The sequence below is a fragment of the Amblyomma mixtum genome, chromosome 9 (genome assembly GCF_055824585.1).
Source record: "Amblyomma mixtum isolate Tamu chromosome 9, ASM5582458v1, whole genome shotgun sequence".
Classification (NCBI taxonomy): Eukaryota; Metazoa; Arthropoda; class Arachnida; order Ixodida; family Ixodidae; genus Amblyomma; species Amblyomma mixtum.
This window is the reverse complement of record NC_143020.1, coordinates 108837347-108857928: the sequence shown is the minus strand read 5'-3', so window position 1 is coordinate 108857928 and position 20582 is coordinate 108837347. Positions and strand designations below refer to the sequence as shown.

The following is a 20582-nucleotide window of genomic DNA, read 5'->3' as shown; positions in this document are numbered from 1 at the left end:
GCTCGCGAAGAAAGTCGATGCCAAGGATGGCATCGCGAGAACATTCGCGCAGAACGAGAAAAGTGGCAACGAATGTGCAGCCTCGGACCGTAACCCGGGCCGCACACATACCGAGTGGTGCGACAAGATGTCCGCCGACCGTACGTATGTCGGGGCCGTCCCAGGGTGTCGTCACTTTTTTCAGGGCCGTCGCAATCCGTCCGCTAAGGATAGAGTAATCTGCGCCCGTATCGACCAACGCGCTAACCTCCTTTGTGTCGACGAGAACAGGGATATCCAAAGAGACCCTTCGTTCAGCGCGGCCCGTCGATGGCTGTTGTGGATGACTCAGTCGGTGCGGCGGCGGAAACTGGTCGGCGACTGGGGTTGCGTCGTCGGGGCGATTCAAGCGGCGCGTTGGGGGAAGCTCTTCGGCGATGCGGCGTTCGGCGTCGGGGCGATTGGGTCGGTGCGGCGGCGGAAGCGGGTCGGCGATTGGGGTTAGGGCATCGCGGCGAGTCGAAAGGCGCGTCGGGGAAAACTGCGCAGCGTTGCGGCATCCGACGTCGGGGCTGTTCGGTTGCTGCGGCGGTGGAAGCTTTGCGGCGGATCGGCGGCCTCGCCTCCAAAGGCCGCCGGAGCTAGTTTTCCCGACGAGGGCTCGAGGAACCGCGTTGTCCTGAGGCGAAACGGAGCCCAGAGGGAGAAGACCGGCATGGAGAAGGCGATCGCGACTCGCGGCGCGGAGGAGACGGCGAACTGCGCTGGCGGGTGCCATACTCGGCGATGTCTTGAGGGTGCACTCCAGGCCGTGGACGGGGGCTGTCGATAGAAAATCCGCGTAGTCCCATTTCGCGATAGGGGCACCGCCGGTAGAGATGGCCGGCCTCACCACAGTGATAGCAGAGCGGTCGTTGATCCGGGGTGCGCAAGAGGTCAGTCTTCCGCGGTGCCTGGCGCCGATCCGCCCAGTAAGGAGTAGGCTGAGCAGAGTGCACCGCGACCAATGGTGCGGTGTAAGGCAAAGGCCCAGGAGATGGGGCCGCGCGGCGCACGACGTCCGCGTACGTGACTGGCTGGACCGGAGTCGGGTACGGCGCGGGATCGTATGGAGTCGGTGGCGGCGCCGGCACAACTGCAGCGTCTGGTGCTCTGAGGGCCTGCCGGACTTCCTCGCGGATGACGCTGGTGACGGAATCGACGCGAGGGGCAAAGGTTCCTTGAAGGTGCTGCAGCTCCTCGCGGACCACTGAACGGATGAGTTCACGAAGGGAGTCCGGATTCGTCCTGGGATCATGGTCGAATCGGTCCAACGTTGACAGTGTCGACGACGGACGCAGTTGCCGGGCGTGCTGTTGGGATCTCTGCTGCAGCAATTTCTCCATGTGGACGGCCTCGGCCAGAAACTCCGCGACGGTGTTGGGCGGGTTCCGCACGAGGCCGGAAAAGAGCTGGTCTTTCACGCCGCGCATGAGGTGCCTCAGCTTTTTTACTTCAGGCATTGCCGGATCGGCGCGATGACAAAGACGCGTCACATCCTCGACGTACATGGCAACACCCTTATTGGGGAGCTGAATTCTATAGGACAGGGTGCGCTCCGCGCTCTCCCGGCGGTCGCTGTTGGCGTACGTACTCAGGAGCTGACGTCGAAAGTCCTGCCACGTCGAGAAAGTAGCCTCACGGTTTTCGAACCATGTGCGCGCAGAGTCCTCAAGGCTAAAGTACACGTTACGCAGCTTTGTAGCGGCGTCCCAGCAGTTGAAGGTCGCAACCCGTTCGTAGTGCGCCAACCAATCTTCGGCATCTTCAAACAGGTCACCGCGAAAGGGCTTAGGCGTTCGTGGGGTCTGAAGAGTGAGATAGGTGGGGCTGGCTGCAGGGACAGTCGGAGGCAGGGCGGGTATTGGCGTCGCCATGAGTGGAGGGGTAGTCGAGGGCTCACCGACAAAAGGGAGGGCCTCGGGGGACAAGCCTCGGATCCTCCGGATGGCACGATGGACAGGGGTGGTCACAAGAGGCGGGCGTGTCGAGTCGTCCTCAGGAGTAGGGAGCATCGGCCGCACCTCCACCAGTGTCACGACCAGAGGGGCCGTGGAGATAGGCGTCGGGAAGAAGCCAAGACTGGGAGCCTTCTTTTAATTACAGCGCCAGGTTCCAGGACACCGAACAGAACAAGCGCGCCTCGAGAGCCCACCGCCGCTTCGTCGTCGTCTTCGACTCAGCGCGGAGGCCGCGCGGCGCGTTAGGCGCGTGGCAATATATTATAGGTATACAAAAGCCAGTGTCGAGCTGTGCAAATGGATATGAAAAATGCGTACACAAGCACATTCGATAGTACTGGGTACAAAGATTGCGACTGTAAGCTTTCGCAGAAACCTAGGAAAAGTTCTACCACTATGCAGGCTTCGCGAGTTTTGTACGTTAAAACCCGGATGACGTACAGGAAAAAGTGCTGTTTTTATGCTGTTTACTATACTTGCCAAATACAAGGTGTACATAACGCGTCACCCAGTTGCGTCATTGCATGTACATCTGCTCTGTTGATATACAGGTGACGCAACGCATTTCATTACACCTTACGCAATGTTCGCGGGCACGTTGAACGCGTTGGTCCCAAGTAAGCGCGCTAATTGTTGCATTTGTTTGACGAGTTTGTTCATATGCAAGTGAGCCAGTCCTTGAAGGCCTGGCTGCCTTTGGTCTGGACGTCGGGCCTTCCGTTGGCGCAGATGAGCGCCCCGTCCGCCTTCAGAACCACCAGCGTTGGTATGCCCGCCACCTTGTAGCGAGTCTTCAGCGTCCTGCGAACAAAGTAACTTCGCGTCCATTACTCTGTCCCGAGACAGTTTTTATACACGTGTATAAGATGCACATATCCTGGCTACATTTGTACCTTTATGCACAAACTCCTTCCTATCGCTCGCCTACTGAGTTCGAACCCGACCGTGGCGGCCGCGTTAATAAGGCGGATAATGATAAGGAAAGAGGCTATTCGGATAATGACAGCGTCCATCATACCGCACCTCAACTACCCTCTCCCGTAACAATGAGCTGGCTCACCAGCTTGCCTGCGATACTATACACCGGGCGCCGGGGATCCCATGGACGAGTCCACCGACGGAGCAGGCGGTCAGGGCTTACAAACACACTGTCGACGAATACTACACGCAGCGAAAATTGGACTTAGCTGATTTACCGCCACCACACCAATCCTTATCGATCCGTGTGGCTCGCATTCTTCGCCGAATACAGTTTAATCTTCTACGTACACCAGCCAAACTTCATCTATACCGGCGCACTTCCACAACTCAGTTCCCAAACTGTCCACACACATATGCGGCCATAGAGCACTGCCTTACTCAGTGCCACGCAGCCTTCCAGTCCCCCGCCTATCCTTCCCCCCCCTCCCCCCCCCCAACCGTGGCTCATCTGGCTCGCCTCCCTAGATCTGAAGCAGCAACGTGTCCTCGTGGCCTTGGCTCAGGACCTATTGAACGCCCAATAGAAAGGATTTTCTAATAAAACTGTCACACCACCACCACCCGTAACAGATATCAATCATGACGGAACGGAAAAATAAACGCGCTAATTAGAAAGGCCTCTAGACTGGCGTTAAGATTACCACAAGTGCTTCATAACATCGTGCTAAGATTAACCCCATGCGTCTCAGAGAGGAAGTACTTGGACGGTCTGGGATTCTACTGGGCTTTCGAAGAACGTAAAAAATCTATCTGCTCGACTCCCAGATCAGGAGACTTAAACGGATCAGGACGGGCCGCACTCTCCTCACTAAACTCAGACTTCTCAACCTATAGAAGACCATAGCGATCAAACCACAAACATCGCTCCAGAAATCAGACACCTTCGTGGTTAGACCGCTGCTCAGGAGTATCGACCCGGCCAACCACGAGGGCTGAAGTAATGCCACAGAGCTAAAATCTTGGACGAACATCTAAAAAAGGTCCAGTTTGTGATGTACGTGGATGCTTTGGTTTGGTTTGGTTTGGTTTATGGGGGTTTAACGTCCCAAAGCGACTCAGGCTATGAGGGACGCCGTAGTAAAGGGCTCTGGAAATTTCGACCACCTGGGGTTCTTTAACGTGCACTGACATCGCGCAGTACACGGGCCTCTGGAATTTCGCCTTCATCGAAATTCAGCCGCCGCGGCCGGGATCGAGCCCGCGTCTTTCGGATCAACAGCCGAGCGCCGTAACCACTGTGCCACCGCGGCGGGTACGTGGATGCATTGAGGTATAAGGGCAGAGAGGCGGCCGCAGTAGATATACGGAGTAACTATACCAACCAAATGCATCCGGACGGCGGAAAAGGTGGCGATAGCCCTAGCAATCTCGGAAGTCAACAGAAGACGAAACAGTTACTGGGTAGTATCAGACTCACAAGCAGCCAGTCGAGCCATCCAAAACAATAAGGGTAGCCTCATAGAAAACAAACTCCTGGCCTGCCGGCCAGAAGGAACAGACACAGACAGGCAAAAAACAATCGTTCTGGGTCCCCGATGATGATGATAAAAGGATCTTATTGGTACAGAGAGCTATGACTGGTCCGACTCTTAAGGGCCGGCCCTCACAAAAACTAAGGGGGGGGGGGGGGGGGTCCCTGTTTTCAAGATTATTCCGGAGCATTCTAACTGCGACACATCTTCTTTCACTCCCATCTTCCTTCTTTCCCTCACGGCACGGTTGAGGTGTCCACCGAGATATGTGAGACAGTCACTGCACCACTCATTTCCTGATAACGAAACTTATAATTTCGACCGCCTGGGGATCTTGAACGTGCACTGGCATCGCACGGCACACGGGCGCCTCTTGCGTTTCGCCGCCATCGAAACGCAGACGACGCTGCCGGGGTCGAACGGGTCCTATGGATCGGTAGTCGAGAGCTCTAGTCACTGAGTCACCGCGACGGGTCCGTAAGCCAAAATGGTCATTCTTCAGTCACTAATTAATTAGCCCGTGCATATTCGGAGTCACAAATAATGAGTGCGAAAAAAACCTAACATGTTATGTTGGTAATACGATAGCATTAAAAACTGTTTATGCCTTTACCGGAAGTGACGGAACTTCCTGTCTGGTGACGTCACTTTCCTCCAGTCAATGGGCGAGTTTCATGGCCAACGAAGTATTTTACATTAAAAAACATTGAGCAGCGCGTCACTCACAACTGCAGATTATCGCCGAAGGGAAGCGAAAGCCATTCTGCGTGGTGGTTCTTCAGGTCGTCCCGCATTTCCTCCGCAGTTCGGTTCTGCGAGAGGAACACGACCTGCGTTGGTGAGAACAGTCTACCGTTGGCTGCCTGCCGCGTCGAAACCACGCCAATTCCCACCGAGCAGCCACGTGTCTTTTACACCGGTGTTGCTCTTAACGCCTTGCTAACCACTGAACTATTGCTAACCACGGTGGTGCACGGCTCGATAATAAGCGCAATCTTGTGCATTGCTCTTTGCTCCAGCAACATGGCGGGTATCAGCGCAAGCTACTAGGTAACTAGTTTCAATAGCGATCATTCACTTGGCCTTCAATCTTCACGGGTCCTTGCCCGCACCAGTATAGCTACCCGCTGAATGGAAGCCGTGCCGATTTTGCATCGAATGCCTACCAGGCCGAAAGGAACTTGGCGGTATGTGGTGCTCCAATCCTAGCTGCCTTTCGTTGCAGATTAGCGAGGGATACAAAAACTAACCCTTCAGGTGGCGCTGCTAATACAACAATTCACTGGGGAGGAACGGCAAGTCCAGGCACAAAAGGGCAGCCTATATGTTCACATGCAATGTAGACCTAACCCAAATGCATCGTGACCGCTTGAGACGAATTGGACCGGGACTCTGAGGAAGCGTTCAAGCACTTGTTCCCCTGGAGTACCACTTCTGCCGCCACCGTAACTGCGCTTGTCATATGGCCTGGTGATTTACCAATAACGCTATACTCATCCTTGCGTTTTATGCGCATTTTGTGCCACGGATTGGATTACAAACTAGCCCAAACCCACACCTTACAAATCTTCGTCTTTAGTTGCGTCGTTTTCTCTGATTGTCACCAAGTTACCAACCTGAGCCCAAGACGTGCGGCGCAGTTAAGCTTTCGGGCGCGCATACACGTACCTCGACAGGGAGTCCGAGTTGCTTGGCTTCCCGGTATGCCTGGGCCAGCAGGGGCGTGAAGGAGCAGCACGGCGGACACCACTGGGCCGAGAAGTAGAGGCAGACGATCCGCTTGTTGCGCAGGGCCGCGTCGGCCGAGATGCCGGTGCCGTCCTTCGTCAACAGCACTTTGCCCCGGAACAGTTCCATCCACGACCCACTCTGTCAGAGGGTGGGCCGAAAGGCGAGGCACGTTGGGCTGCGCAGAAGGCAAATCATGCCCACGTTCAATTGTTAAGAGCGCTACGCACTATTTTAGCGGCAACCGCGCGAAGCCTAGCCCATTACTGGCAATGGGTAGGGAAAGCCGAGACATGGTAGTTGTTTTATATGTGGTTTTGGTTTCAGTTTAGTGTATTCTTTTGTGACTTCTCTCTGTAGATCAGTGTAGATGTGTCCTTAACACGAGTTAAGGACATCGTAGTCGAAATCAAGAGGAAGAAATGGGCTTGAGCAGGGCATGTAATGCGAAGGCAAGATTAACCGCTGGTCTTTAAGGGTAGCGGAGTGGACTCCAGGCGTACGGAAGCGTAGCAGGGGTCGGCAGAAAGTTAGGTGGGCGGGTGAGATTAATAAGTTTGCTAGGATAGGGTGGCCGCAGCTGTCACAAGACAGCGTTAATTGGAGAGGCATGAGGAAGGCCTTTGTCCTGCAGTGGGCGTAGACAGGCTGATGATGATGATTTTGACTCTTATGTGGCCAAAAATGACAATTATCGGCGTCCTCGTCAAAGAAAGAGTCGTTTGTCTTCCACTCGAGCAATGAGCCTCGTCTCCGTTCCTTCGGGGCCTTCGCCCCACCACAGTAGCCATGAAGAAAAGCGGGAACTGATGATGTTATTCGAATTTCTCTATACGACATTCGTAAATTTGGCTTCAGAAGTTCAGATCACTTTCCATTATCAGGAGAATCCGGACCCACTGGGGTTTCACGGTACAGAACATAGCAGAACGACGACTCGACGTTGTAGTGCCGGAGCCCACATTTCGCTGGCGGGCCTGTCTAAACCAGCGCTGCGCGCCCGCCGGCGCTCAAAGCAGGCCCAGACTTTCTCGGACAAGTCGCGACATGCAGCGTGACTCATCCCGCCGCCGCGGCGCCGACACGGACCCTTCCTCATCTCCTCCTCTCCGTCGGTGCGAACTCCTCCGACGCTCGCCGGCTCTCGACCATTGGTCTAATTTGAACGGTGGCCAGTGATTGGAGGATTTGAACGGCTGGCTGCCGTAACCGTTACCAGCGGCTATAAAAACGGAGCCGCGCTGAACCCGAGCAGCAGACGGGCAGCAGAAGAGCCATCACGCCGGAGCTACGCTCGCCGCCGGGGCCGCCCTTCTTCTGTGTGCCTGCCCGTGGTGCTCTTGACCCTTGTATCATGTAAAAGCCCTTGTACATACTGTACATAAACGTCCTTTCACTCACCGTCGCCTCGACCGTTTCCTGGCTCGGACTCCCAGTCCCAACAGTGGATGGCAGCTGCGGGATCGACCGGCGTCAGCTACCTCGGCGCGGTGAGTGCCTGATGTTTTCCCCTCAATTCGCCAGACTGCTCTAGCACACGTGATTGTAGTTTAGAGTAGGGCTGTGTGTTGCACTGGAGAGAGCTTTGTTGTTTCGAGCCAAGTCGGAGCGCTTTGAAACGAAAGCTGGTGCAGAGGGAGTAAACGAGGCGTTTTGGAAAGAATTACTTGCGCGTGTCATACTAGTAGCGCTATAGTAGTGAACGGCAAGGGAATTCTAAGAAAAGGGCAAACTACAAGAGGCTATTGTGAGCGATGGAGAACTTCAAAGTGAAGGAACTCATCGAAATTTGTGAAGAGTTGGGCATTGATTTGGGCCCCGCAAAACGAAAGCATGCGATTCTTGAGATCATGCGGAAGGAGAATGTAACGGCTGAGGAAGCCAATGAGGCCTGGGAAGAGATCACAGAACGCCGTGAGCGCGAGGAGGCCAAAAGGCGCCGTGAGCACGAAGAGGCTGAAAAACAGAAGCAGCTTGAGCGCGAACAGGCAGAACGTGAGCGCGAGGAGGCCAAAAGACACTGTGAGCTCGAAGAGGCAGAAAAACAGAAGCAGCGTGAGCGCGAAGACGCAGAGCGAGAGCGACAGGAACGCCTTGAGCGGGAAGAGCGAGAGCGACAAGAACGCCTCCGAGAGGCAGAGCGACAGGAACGCCTTGAGCGGGAAGAGCGAGAGCGACAAGAACGCCTCCAAGAGGCAGAGCGACAGGAACGCCGAGAGAATAGAAAATTAAGAGTTGGAGTTGCTGCGAAGCTCGCCGGCGCCTAGTGTAGCTTCAATGACAGTGCAGGCTAACGGCCAAAGAATCCGAGACCAACTGCCGCCGTTCGTAATAGGCGAGGACATGGCAAAGTATCTCGTGAAATTTAAGCATGTCTGTGAGAGGAATGTCATTGAGCGAGAACTGTGGGCACAGAATTTGCTAGCTCTGCTTCCCGGGGAAGCATCTGACGTGATAACGTGTTTGTCGAAGGAGGCGTTCGAGAGTTACGATGAGGTCAAAGAGGCCCTGTTGAGGAAATATAAGCTGTCACCTGAGGCATTCCGGCAAAGGTTCCGGTACGCAAAAAAAAAGGCAGTGAGTCGCACATCGACTTCGCGTTTAAGCTGAAAGCCGACCTAGTTGAATGGCTCAAGGGCGAGGAAGTTTATGACGATCGTGATAAGGTGGTAGAGTGCATTGCGCTGGAGCAATTCTACCGCTGCATCCAGGACGATGTAAGGCTCTGGCTGCAGGATAGGCTTACTGAGGTTAAGCTCAACAAGGCAGCAGAGCTGGCTGAGGAATACTACACTCGCCGAAACTTGCACAGCAGGGCATTACGCATCGAAAAGGCGGAAACAAAGGATGCTTCTCTAAGGAAGCCTGATGGAAGGAAACCGTTCGCGCGTCGCGATTTTCGAAAAGATGCGTCCGCTTTAAAGGAGGCTGTAGGCGAAGAACAAAAGGAGTTAAGGAAATCTGACGATGGTCCTAAGCAGCGCGCTGATGCCGCACGTGCGTTTGAGTCACGGAGGCCTTTGACATGCTACCACTGCAAAAAGGAAGGGCATATCGCGGCAAACTGTAGACAAAAGGTTGCTTTCGCAACGATTCGGGAGACAGACAAGAATATGCGGTTGTTGGAACCATATATGCAGGAGATAAGTGTGAACGGTAAGAGATGCAAAGCCCTTCGTGACTCGGCGGCAACTATGGACGTTGTCCACCCGTCCTTAGTTTCTCCGAATGATTTTACAGGAGAATGCGCGTGGATAAGGCAAGTAGCCGAGGAGCAATGTGCTTGCTTACCGATCGCTACAGTGATCATTGAGGGTCCTTTTGGTCAGCTTAACACCGAGGCGGCCGTGTCTGCCGCCCTCCCTGAGCATTTTCCATACCTCTTTTCGAACAGCTCAGAGCAGCTTCTGAGGGATAAAGGCAAATCGTTCTTTGCCGGCGTGGCATGCATGGCCCTTACGCGATCTCAAGCGCGGAAGCTTTCGCAGAAACTTGACCTTGCACCGGAGAGGGAAACACCGCTTAGGGAAGCAGATGAGCATTGTAGCCTAGATACGGTGTCGGTGGAACCTCAGATCGATGACTCTCCGGGAAGCGGAGAACTCGCTGCTAACGAAACTGAAAACAGTTTCAACGATAGTGGCAACGAGAAGGTAACGGCGTCGCTACTGAGCGAGGCGAATTCCACATTGAGCCCAGTTTCCGACACTTGGCACGAGCTAACTCAGGTTGACAGAGCGACGCTCGTTCGGGAACAGCAGGAAGATAGCTCGATAATAGCTTTGCTGGATAAAACTAAAGGAGGAACAAAGAAAAAGAATGTTTCATTTCATCAGAAATCCGGCTTGTGGTACCGAAATTACGCTGACGCTCGTGGTCGCAAGTACGAACAGCTTTTGATCCCACAAAAGTATCGCCGTCAGCTATTGAACCTGGCGCACGAAAACGCGTGGGCAGGGCACCTCGGCGGGAAAAAGACCAAAGCTAGGCTCGCCCAAGAGTATTACTGGCCTCATTGCTGGAAGGACATTGAAGGCTTTGTGCGCTCTTGCGACACTTGCCAGAGAGTAGGCAAGTCTACCGACAAGTGGAAGGCGCCCATGAAACTGGTGCCAGTCATAACCGAACCCTTCCGCCGGTTGGTAATTGACATTGTAGGGCCACTGCCCGAGTCCAAGAACGGTTGTCGGTATATTCTGACTGCTCTGTGTGTCGCGACAAAGTTTCCTGAAGCGATACCTCTCAAGGAGCTCAATTCTCCTCAGGTCGTAGACGCCCTTCTCTCAATTTTCGCTCGTGTCGGATTTCCCTCGGAAATTCAGTGTGACAATGGCAGTGTCTTTACCAGCTGCCTAACCTCTACCTTTTTCGAAAGGTGCGGTATCAAGGTCGTACACAGCTCGATCCATCACCCGCAGTCGAACCCAGTAGAGCGTATGCACTCGGTGCTCAAAAGAATATTGCGAGCTCTTTGCTTTGAGCGCAAACGCGATTGGGAAGCCTGCGTGCCTGCAGCTATGTTCGCTTTACGATCCGCTCCCCACGAGAGCACAGGCTTCAGCCCTGCGGAGCTTGTGTACGGCCGAAGCTTAAGAACACCGCTGCGAATGCTGCGAGAGTCGTGGGAAGGCGAGGAGGAAGGCCCAAACGTGGTCACGTACGTCCTTAACCTGCTTCAAAGGATCGGAAAAACGAAAGATCTTGTCGAGAGCCACATGAAGGCAGCGCAACAATTGTCAAAAGAGTACTACGACAAGTCAGCAATGAAGCGTACTTTCGAAGTGGGCAGCCAAGTAATGATACTGCGACCGTCTAAGAAAAATAAGCTTGAGGTCCAGTGGGAGGGACCAGCGAACGTGGTATCGAAACTTTCTGATACCAACTACGAAGTTAAACTAGGTAGAAGGCCCAACAAAATCTATCATAGTAACCTGATGAAACCGCACATTCAGCGTCACGCTGTCGTGAATGTGATTTTGAATGGTTCGGACGAGGAAGGTGCAGAAATCCTGACCTCTGCGGACATGAAGGAATGCGGTTCGGCTGCATTGTTAGAACAGGTTAACTTAGAACCACATCTAAGCCAAGCCCAGAAGGAAGACTTGAGAACGATTGTTTCTGAGTTCGAAAAAGTGTTTTCGGATCGTCCCGGAAAGACGACGCTAATTGAGCACGATATCGAGCTAACGTGTGAAGAACCGATCCGTAGTAAGCCGTATCGCTGTTCTCCCGTGCAGAAAGAAATCATGGCAGGTGAGATCAAGCGAATGTGCGACCTGGGAGTCATAGTACCGGGTGAGAGCGATTACACATCGCCCTTGATACTAGTGCAAGTACCGGGAAAAGATCCCAGACCGTGTATTGATTACCGGTGACTAAACGCGATAACCCGGGATCAGACCTATCCAATACCAAACCTTGAGGAAAGGGTGGAGACAGTGTCAAGGTCGAATTACGTATCCACGCTAGACCTCGTGCGAGGCTATTGGCAAGTCCCCCTTACAGAGCGCGCCAGCCGCTACGCCGCGTTCGTTTCCCCATTCGGAACGTTCCGCCCAGTCATGTTGAGTTTCGGACTCAAAAACGTGCCATATTGCTTCTCGAATCTAATGGAACACGTGCTCCATGGTCTGCCCGAGTACGCGCTCCCGTACCTGGACGATGTCGCCATCTTTTCTAACACATGGGAAGAACATGTAGATCACTTACGGGTCGTGCTGAGCAGGCTGAAGGATGCCGGCCTCACAGTCAAACCTGCTAAATGCCAGCTAGGTTGCGCCGAAGTGACTTACCTAGGGCATGTGGTGGGGCGCGGCCGGCGTAGACCGTCAGAAATCAAAGTAGCCGCTGTCGTAAACTACCCCTGACCAACCACTAAGACCGAGATAAGGGCCTTTTTAGGCTTGGCTGGATATTACCAGCATTATGTAAAAGACTACTCGACGCTTGCCAGTCCTCTCACAGACGCGCTTCGAAAGTCGGAACCCGTGAAGGTGACATGGGACCAAAAAAAAGAGAACGCGTTTCAAATGCTGAAACAAGCCTTGAGTGAGGAGCCAGTACTAATGGCGCCTGATTTTTCAAAAGGCTTCATAATTCAGTGTGATGCCAGTGATCGGGGCATGGGAGCTGTGCTATGCCAAGAGGATGATGAGGGCAATGAAAGGCCAGTTTTGTACCTAAGCCGTAAGTTGACTTGCCGTGAAGAGGCGTACAGCACTTCTGAAAAAGAATGCGCCTGCCTGGTGTGGGCAGTTCAGAAGCTCGCCTGCTACGTCGCTGGTTCCAAGTTCGTAGTCGAAACCGACCACTGCCCACTAACTTGGTTAAGTAATATGTCATCTAAGAGCGGCCGGTTGCTGAGGTGGAGTATGATACTCCAACAGCACAATCTTGTCGTTCGTTACAAGAAAGGCAAGTTAAACGCGAACGCAGACGCAAGGTGTCCACCTTGCATCGTGACACCTCATGCTTCGACCAAATACTATCAACTGACGCCATAATGCAAAGCGCCAATTGTTTTTAAAAAATGTGCCTATTAGGGACGTGCAATCAGCAGGCACGCAGTGCCCACTCGACCACACGCACGCGCTTTCTCGCTCTTTCGGCATTAATCAGCGGCCGCACCCGAGACGTACCAAGCATATACGCCCCTCAGGAACTGTCACAGCAGGTGCACCATTTTCGAGTGTATAAATTACATCACGTTCGAAGGCCAGGTGCCTCTCTACTACATCTTTTTCCGAGTTTAGCGAAACGCCAGACGACGCGAAGCTCCACATCCAGTTTCCTCTGTCCCTGCGACACTTTGCTTCGACGCGCGGCGCCGAAGGATGCACTGACGCTCCGAAGAGCGCTGCTAAACACTCGCAGGTTCACGCTAAGAGTGGACCACCCTACATTTGCACGCTTCACCAGTTATTTTACCGTTAGTTCGAAGTAATCAAGAAATTTATGCAAAGCCAAAAGCCGCAACAGAATTCTGTGCGCTTATGCACTCCAGCGGTGCCTTCTCGATGTAGCACTACAGAAAGTACCGTTTTTTAGGACAGTGCAGAGGGAAAATGTAGTGAAAGACGCGGTCGAACGCAGTTTCAATCTGTTCGTGTCACCGGCGCAACGCAGAGCAGAACGCTTGACAGCAACACTGCTGTTAGCTCAGAACGGAGCGGTTTTTCTTTTATAATTATAACTACAACATAGAAGCGCTCAGCAAGTTTCGTGCTCGCATTAATAAATGTCTCCATTATAGATACCAGAACGCCGTTAAATGAATTGCGCACAATTGCTTAGAAGCGCACCTCCAATGTCGATTTTCGGCACAACTTGCAGGCAAACATCCGCGTCGCCGCTCGCCGAAGCACGGGCCATTTTGTTCACAGCTGCTCAGTGCATACCGTGCAACACTTTGCGGGTCAAAATCATGCAAAAATCAACACTCGGATAAGGCTGAACAGCACGGCGAGTGCTCGCTGCCTGTATTGCAGCGGCGGCCACCCAAGCCAACATGGCGGAGAAATCGGCCAGACGCAAGGCGGCGCTGCTGTCGAAAGATGGCCGCGCGCACCTGAAAAAGGTCTGTACACCCTTGAAGTGAATGTTGCTGTTTTGAATGACGTCATCCGATTTGTCTGACAACACAAACCCAGACTGGGTCCCGCGTCGCTGCATCCTATCTACAGCACTAGACAAGCCAGTTTGGTTCGCCACGACCTCAGCGAGCAATGACGGCAGAGAAAGCGGTGTGCTGAGGCCGAGCGTCTCGTAGGCGCATCGCAGACAGGCTTCTCGCCCACCTGCTGTAGAAATCGTTGTGTGCCTCCATTGATTCGAAGGCTTTCATTTCTTCGAACTTCACAAAGCTGGAAAGAGTACACGATATCCCTCTGGGTCACTTCAGGGAACACATCAACGCCCATCGTCGCGTCGACTCCCGGTCGCAGCGTGTACGGACCTGTATCGACTTTGTCTGCGTAGCGTACGCGCGCCGATCGAATAAGTTCAGACCAGCAGCCTGCACTGAATGGTTCATTCCTCTGTGGAGTAGGCATCGCGCCCGAAAGATAAGAAAATAATCCAAAGCGTCCGAGCAGTGAAGAAGGATCGACATCTGAGCTAGTTGGTAATGCATCACGAAAAAGTTTAGCGCACTTACGACGAACGACAAGGTAGACAAGACAACACAGGCGCTTTCTCGCAACTTGTCTACCTTGTCGTTCGTCGTAAGTGCGCTAAACTTTTTCGTGAGGCGTCCGAGGAGTGGTCGGGCATCGCGGGGCGGGTGGGTGGCATGGTGGGTGGGTGGGGACGGCCGAATGGTTCGGCAGCATGGCCGCAAGCGCTTGATGGGGGCGGAAGTGACGTCACGTGCAAGCTCATGTTAACCATGTCCTACATCATCTGCCACCCGCCAAGGTTGGTAGGCGGAGGCTTCACACTGACGAACTTTGGCTGGTGACGCCATTGCGGGTCTGGTGGAGTCACGTCCCTCCAGCCAATGAGATTTCTCCACTCTGGTGGCCTCAATGATGACGTCATTGCAAACCAGCCAATCATGGTTTTTCTGATGACGTCGGCCGGTTGCCGACGTCTTTCTGCTGCGGTGAGGCTTCTATGCTATCGCATAATATAATAAGAGCGGGTTCACGGCACAACTTTAGAAATACCTTCGTGCCTGCATATCGTTTGGGCCCATAAAGCAGTGATTAGTTCCGAGCGGAATTCTCTCAAGGACGACCGGCGGTGGCAGCTCGTTATCTTCGGCCCCGGACGCGCAGGTATTGTGCCTAGCTGAAATTAAACCAAAACGACACTTGAATCGGAGAGCAAGGAACGCACGTTGCGACCGATTTGAACCAGTTTCAGTCGAGCACCCGGGCGACCGCGTTTCTGGGACACAGCGCGCACAGTCACTACCGGCTACAGCAACGAAACCTGTCCCGTCGATAGCTCAGTTGGTAGAGCGGTGGACTGTAGAGGACTTTCCGTGCGGACATCCATAGGTCGCTGGTTCGAATCCGGCTCGACGGAGTTTTTTGTTACTTCACGCTTCGTACCCTCCAGAATATGTCCAATGTAATATACACCTGATGACAGAGCAAGCTTCATGCAATGAACAATTCTACTTGCCCTTTCATTCCATTTTTTATAACAGTAGGAGAAAGGGAAAGGCACAGTAACTGTACCACTCACCGGAGACAGGTGAACCGCTACGCTCCAAGACTGCTTTATACGGAGCGCTCCCATCTAACCGTCGAACAGATGGTGCCGCCCTCGCGAATGTTCAACTGCTTGAATTAATGTTTTTTTTTTTTTGCATTTCACGCTTCCTTACCGCGGGAAAACAGCCAATTTCACGGTGGTGTGCGCACAAAATTTATTCACCCTCACCCCTAAATTGAACATTTTACCTCACTACAGCACATCGAAGCGCAACTAATGGAGTTCTTTTTTAATGGCAAACAACGGGATATGAATTTCTTACACAGAAAAAGAAATCTTTAATTTGCCAAATTTGAGAATGACACAAAATTTCACAAAAATGTTAAACAATTCAGTCGGAAAATCAGATAATTAAAAATCTATAATGTAGGTTTTAAGCATTGCTATGTCAGAAACGGGTATACAAAGTTACCGAACTGTTCATGCTAAACTTTCCGGTCAACAAAGAAGTCGAGCTGTTCCGCAGCACGGTACCAAGGTCAGCTCCAGGCTGTCTTGGAGAAAACTCGATCCGCTACACTGCTGTAGGCGCAAAATCGTTCATAACATGTCTGGTACCTACAGAGAGGCTCAGAAAGCAGCAGTTCTCCTCGACAACGTCGAAAACGCAAGTTACACATGGCATCTGTCGATAGACCGGACAGAGCGGAGCTGTCACATAGCTCTGCCCCAACAGAAATCAGGCGAATGGACGCCATCTCTTGATGAAAAGCTCTCGCTTACATCGACAAAGATTCACAAGCCATTCCCAAGCTGAAAATTAGTACTTGGGCTTCTACAGTTTACAACTACACGCAGACTCATGCATGGTAGTGTCACTGGTCCCACAAGTGATTGAATATGTTCATGGGCGTCCGGAAGGGGGGGCAAGGGGGGGCGGTTGCCCCCCCTTGGAATTACGGATATTATTTATGCCCTACCAGAAAACAACTACAAACCTACCGCCTCCCTCATCCCCAGACATCGGGTGCACCCCCCTGGAAAAAGTTCTGCGGACGCCCTTGAATATGTTTGCAGGCATATAGGAACAGACAGACGCTGCGTATCACTTTTCGTGAGCAGTTCGCAGTATAATAAAAAATTTTTAAATGATGGTCGTTTTGCACAGTTAGGCCAAATTCTTATTGTTACACTAGCACTTCGGATCTGATGTTTGGATCCACTTTCCACAGTTGGACGTTGTTTCGAAAACGATAATGCGTTTATGCCCGTATATGCGGAACTGGTCATTCTCTACATTTGTAGATTTCTGCAAGTCCTCATACCACTCCTGGCTCAGTGGTGCAGCGGTTAAACGATGCGCCACTGCCTTGCTAAGGCATGTGCTGCCATCGGTAGGACTTGTGAGACAACTGGTTACTCTTCCCGAGCAGCCTCTCGCGATTAATTGAACTGCCACCTGCCACAGTGGGCGGTTTGCTCGCAATCCGTTGAGTAACCTGCCCCCGTGTGAGTGTGTGTATATATACATACATATATTAGACACATGGGAAGATTGCGCACAACTCGGTGGGCAGATGGACAGCCTGCTACAAAACAGACACGTTCACTAAGGGCAGCACACCAGCATACTGGGACAATTTATTTAAGGTCACTTACGGAACATCCTACACACGCAAGAGCTTTGCAGTATTTAATGCAAACTGAGTTGGACACGCAGTCTACCTCAGCGTGAGACCAAAAACGAGTACACTTTAAACTGCCGCTTTCTCAAGCTCAGCCACGATTCCACACAAAACAACCGTGCATGGTCGATATGTTATCACCGCACGTTTCATCCCGCCATGTCAACAACCTTCAGTAGCGTGGACGAAATAAACGCACGATATGCAGTTTCACAGGTACAGCTTTATAAGCTCATCGCTAACCGCCGAAGGCGTCAGAATTCCCAGGTCCGTAAACAACAGAGTAATATACGCCGGAGGCGTGTAGTCGACCATGGGGTGCTCCTTAGAAAGATCCGTCTGGCCGTTTAGCTTGTCCGGGGCATACTTTTGCTCGTTGGGCAGGTCCCTCTGATTCAGCGGATACTGCCTCGCAAACTTGAAGCTCTCGGCGAGGACGTAAACGGGGATGTTCTTTGCCTTGGCACAGATTCCCATACCGTAGGTGCCGATCTTGTTGATGATACCACCGCTCTCGACCACCCGTTCGGCTCCCAATAGGACGACGTCCAACTCCTCCAAGACGTACCCGACCGCCGCGTCCAAGATCAGCGTCGCGCTGATTCCCTTTTCCACCAGCGCCTCGTGTAGAAGCCGGCCACTGAAATCGGGTGCCGACATGGTCACGAACACGTGAAAGTGCTTGTGCTCTTCAGCGGCAGCGAACAAAGTGTCGCGAACGACACGCGAGAAGGAGTGCGTCAGAATCGTACAGCGGTCCTGCACAAAGGGTGACGCGAGGGAGGCGATCTTGGAGCGCGCTGCTCGCATCTTCTCTAAAAAGGCCCGGCCACGCGTTGACATGCTCTTCTTGCACTCGTCGATGGTGCCGTCAAGCGCGGCGAGCGTGGCGAAACGCACAAACAACTCGCACGCGGATCTCACACTCGTTATTGAACACTTCGCAGTGCACAGGTCGCTGATGACGTGCTGCAGGTTGTCATTCATGCCCTGGATGGTCGTGTAGTCGTCCTTCTCGATGAACTCGAGAAGCAGCTGTAGCGAAGCCACCGCCGGCGACAGGTCAGGATCGTCGCGCAGCATGGCCTCAAGCTTTGAGTTGATGGAATCGGCGCTTACCCCTTTCATTTCGCCCGTGCACAAGCTCAAATTCAAACAAAGAACGTGGCAATCAAACACGGTCGGAACACCATGCGTGTTACATCAGGCGGAAACACCGGCTCCACCGGCAACCGGAAGCGCCTGAGGTGCAACTCCAAAATCAAACAGAAGAGGACAGCACTTGTTTCAATAGTAGTCGTTTTTATTCACAGATGGCGCTAAAAACTATTGCTCTTTAGAGTCACTGGAAAAAATTTTTCCATTTTTTTCAGTGACTCTATTGCTCTTCAAGGGCTTCGTAGAGGGTCTAATATTCTTCCGCCTTCAGAACTGAATGAAACTGAAGTGCCGATAAGTCCTACAAACTAGTCACTGTACTAAAAACGCGGTGCATCATTAAAATGGCACAATGCAACATATTCATCACCCCACAACATAGAGTTTGCCCCACAACGCAGTAGCTGGAGCGGAACCGGAGGAACTTTCTCACTTCCTCCCTCCATGCTCCCCCGAAATCTGCAGTGACGTTAAAATGACGTCACGTATAAGCGGGAGTTTTGATTTTAGGGAGTAAACGTCTGCGCACACAACTTCGGTTAGTGAGCACCACGGGGCTGAGCATAGAGGTCGTGGGATCGAATCCCGGGCGCGGAGACTGCATTTCGATGGGGACAAATACAAAAACGCCCATGCTCTATAATGTCAGTGCACGTTCAAATTAAAAAAAAAGGGGGGGGGGGGGGGGGGGGAGTTCTCAATACATCCGGCGCTCTAAACTACGACGCCTCTTCTTTATTTAACCCCCTTCTTCATCCCTTCTTTCAAGACGTTCAAACCAGACAAACTGGTTTGTGGAACAATTCCTAGTTGGTCCGAACTGGAAGCAATTCAATTTCCAGTTTGTACCAGCTGGGAATTGTTCCATAAGCTGTGGATGCAGTTCCATCGTGGCGCCCATGGCGTCACGTGCAGTGGTTTTTTGAACCAATTCCGTAAATTGGAAATATTTCTTAGCATTGAAAAAAAAAAAGTAAAAGGGAAAAAGTGGAGGTGCGGGGTATCGATCCCCGTACCTCTCGCATGCTAAGCGAGCGCTCTACCATCTGAGCTACACCCCCTTTTTTTTTTTTTTTTTTCTTTATTGCATGGAAGAACTTCAGTAGAAAGGAGGAAAACTTCAGTCAGACTGGTTCGAGTCACAAGTTACCGGGCTGCTTAATAGGAGCCCGCCATAGCCCTACCTCAACACTACATCTCTATCCAAACATCAAAATTCAGGGAGGCACACACATTCATCCAGACACGGCAGCCAGCTTGGAGGTTCTTCGCGTGCAGCATATACACTCCTCACCAAAGCACACTGTTCTCGAAACACAGATTTGGACGATCTTGGTGGCTCGGCATGTCTGTCCATCATACGGCTTTTCCAAAGACTGAATAGTCCCATCAACATAAACAGATCATAAGGCACAACAGAGTTTTTGTCAACAGGCAGAAATCTAATAGTGTACGGTGTAATTTCAATGTCCTTCTTGAGAGTTCGTTGTAGTATGTCCCAAAAAAACATGGCATCACGGCACAGGATAAAACAATGATCAATTGTCTCAGGCACGTTACACAGACGGCAATTCACATTCCAAGGTACAAACATCCCCTTGTCATTAAGAAATGTCTTGACAGGCACAGCGACGCTGCCTGAGCTACACCCCCGATGTCCCGGATTCGTTAAGGTGGGTTTGTGAAGAGAAGCAGGCACTTGAAGCAATATTAGGGAATGTAATCATTAAAGTGAGCGGCCGACCGGCCGCCAGAGCACGAGATGACCGTGAGCTCTGCAACGCGTAGTAGGCGCCATACACGTTCCACTACAATGATCCGCTTACGTGGGGACGCAGAATGCTTGTGATGGGGCAGGTGTGAGCCAACACACCTGGCTCCTCGCCGGGTTACGTGGAGCGTTTTTACGGCGGCAGGTCGGCGATTTTCGTCGACGGCGCGTACGCAAGGCCAGAAAACCCGCTTTTTTGATTGCGCCTGCCGCCGCCAACATGGCCGCCATAGCCAATGAGCTGCGCAGTCTTTTGGGCACGGAAATGTTATCGTGAAAATAAACGCTCCATCAAGCATGAAATGTCGCTTTTTTGAGAGAACGCGGCCTAGACTTGGATCGATATGCTTATGCTTTCTTCGCGCAGCGGAATTTGTCGAAGAAAACTACGCCACTGAGCGGCCGGCCCAGATACGCGACTTCGTACATTCGGATTGCATATATACACGCGTACTAAAATTAGTACAGCGGTGTCGAAATGAACACTTTTGTGATTTTAACAGAAAGGTCAGCGTCGCTGCTCTCACAGACAGCCTCGTTCAGCGGCATTCAGCAAATGACTTGAAATACAAAAATGTTCGTGTGCCGAGAGCTCAGAGTTGAAAGAATACCTGCACGACGAACGGTGAGGAACGGCCGTCACTAG

At 52.3% G+C, this 20582-nt stretch overlaps 2 protein-coding genes and 2 non-coding genes across 6 annotated transcripts; 1 reads left to right on the top strand and 3 right to left on the bottom strand.

The window, feature by feature from the left end:
* Positions 1 to 1517: 1517 nt before the first annotated feature.
* On the bottom strand, positions 1518 to 20162 carry LOC149330657 (nucleoredoxin-like protein 2). Of its 3 annotated transcripts, none has more exons than XM_089559914.1 (4): positions 19992 to 20162; positions 6101 to 6338; positions 5159 to 5262; positions 1518 to 2780 (listed from the first exon to the last, which is right to left on the bottom strand). In XM_089559914.1, exons 2-4 carry the CDS (start codon positions 6287 to 6289, stop codon positions 2636 to 2638), a joined length of 438 nt encoding a protein of 145 aa, XP_089416040.1. In that variant the 5' UTR covers positions 6290 to 6338; positions 19992 to 20162; the 3' UTR covers positions 1518 to 2635. The 3 variants fall into 3 exon arrangements, with proteins under 3 accessions (XP_089416040.1, XP_089416041.1, XP_089416042.1); XM_089559916.1 differs by having other exon boundaries at positions 1987 to 2780; positions 5159 to 5244; XM_089559915.1 differs by lacking the exon at positions 19992 to 20162 and having other exon boundaries at positions 6101 to 6443.
* On the top strand, positions 15100 to 15190 carry TRNAY-GUA (transfer RNA tyrosine (anticodon GUA)). Its single transcript is given in 2 exon segments — positions 15100 to 15136; positions 15155 to 15190. It is a non-coding gene; the product is annotated as a tRNA-Tyr (tRNA).
* LOC149330659 (translation initiation factor eIF2B subunit alpha-like) lies at positions 16933 to 18231 on the bottom strand. The gene has a single exon (XM_089561296.1). It carries the CDS (start codon positions 18133 to 18135, stop codon positions 17218 to 17220), a length of 918 nt encoding a protein of 305 aa, XP_089417422.1. The 5' UTR covers positions 18136 to 18231; the 3' UTR covers positions 16933 to 17217.
* TRNAA-AGC (transfer RNA alanine (anticodon AGC)) lies at positions 19154 to 19226 on the bottom strand. The gene has a single exon. It is a non-coding gene; the product is annotated as a tRNA-Ala (tRNA).
* Positions 20163 to 20582: the final 420 nt, after the last annotated feature.

What these genes read in the sequence shown, in the direction of transcription:
- LOC149330659 (XM_089561296.1), bottom strand. Translation starts at nt 18,135, where the DNA reads ATGAAAGGGGTAAGCGCCGATTCCATCAACTCAAAGCTTGAGGCCATG.
- LOC149330657 (XM_089559914.1), bottom strand. Translation starts at nt 6,289, where the DNA reads ATGGAACTGTTCCGGGGCAAAGTGCTGTTGACGAAGGACGGCACCGGC. An exon ending in AACTCGGACTCCCTGTCGAG is followed by an intron (nt 5,263 to 6,100) that starts GTACGTGTATGC and finishes TCACCAACGCAG; the next exon opens with GTCGTGTTCCTCTCGCAGAA. An exon ending in TTCGGCGATAATCTGCAGTT is followed by an intron (nt 2,781 to 5,158) that starts GTGAGTGACGCG and finishes CTTTGTTCGCAG; the next exon opens with GACGCTGAAGACTCGCTACA.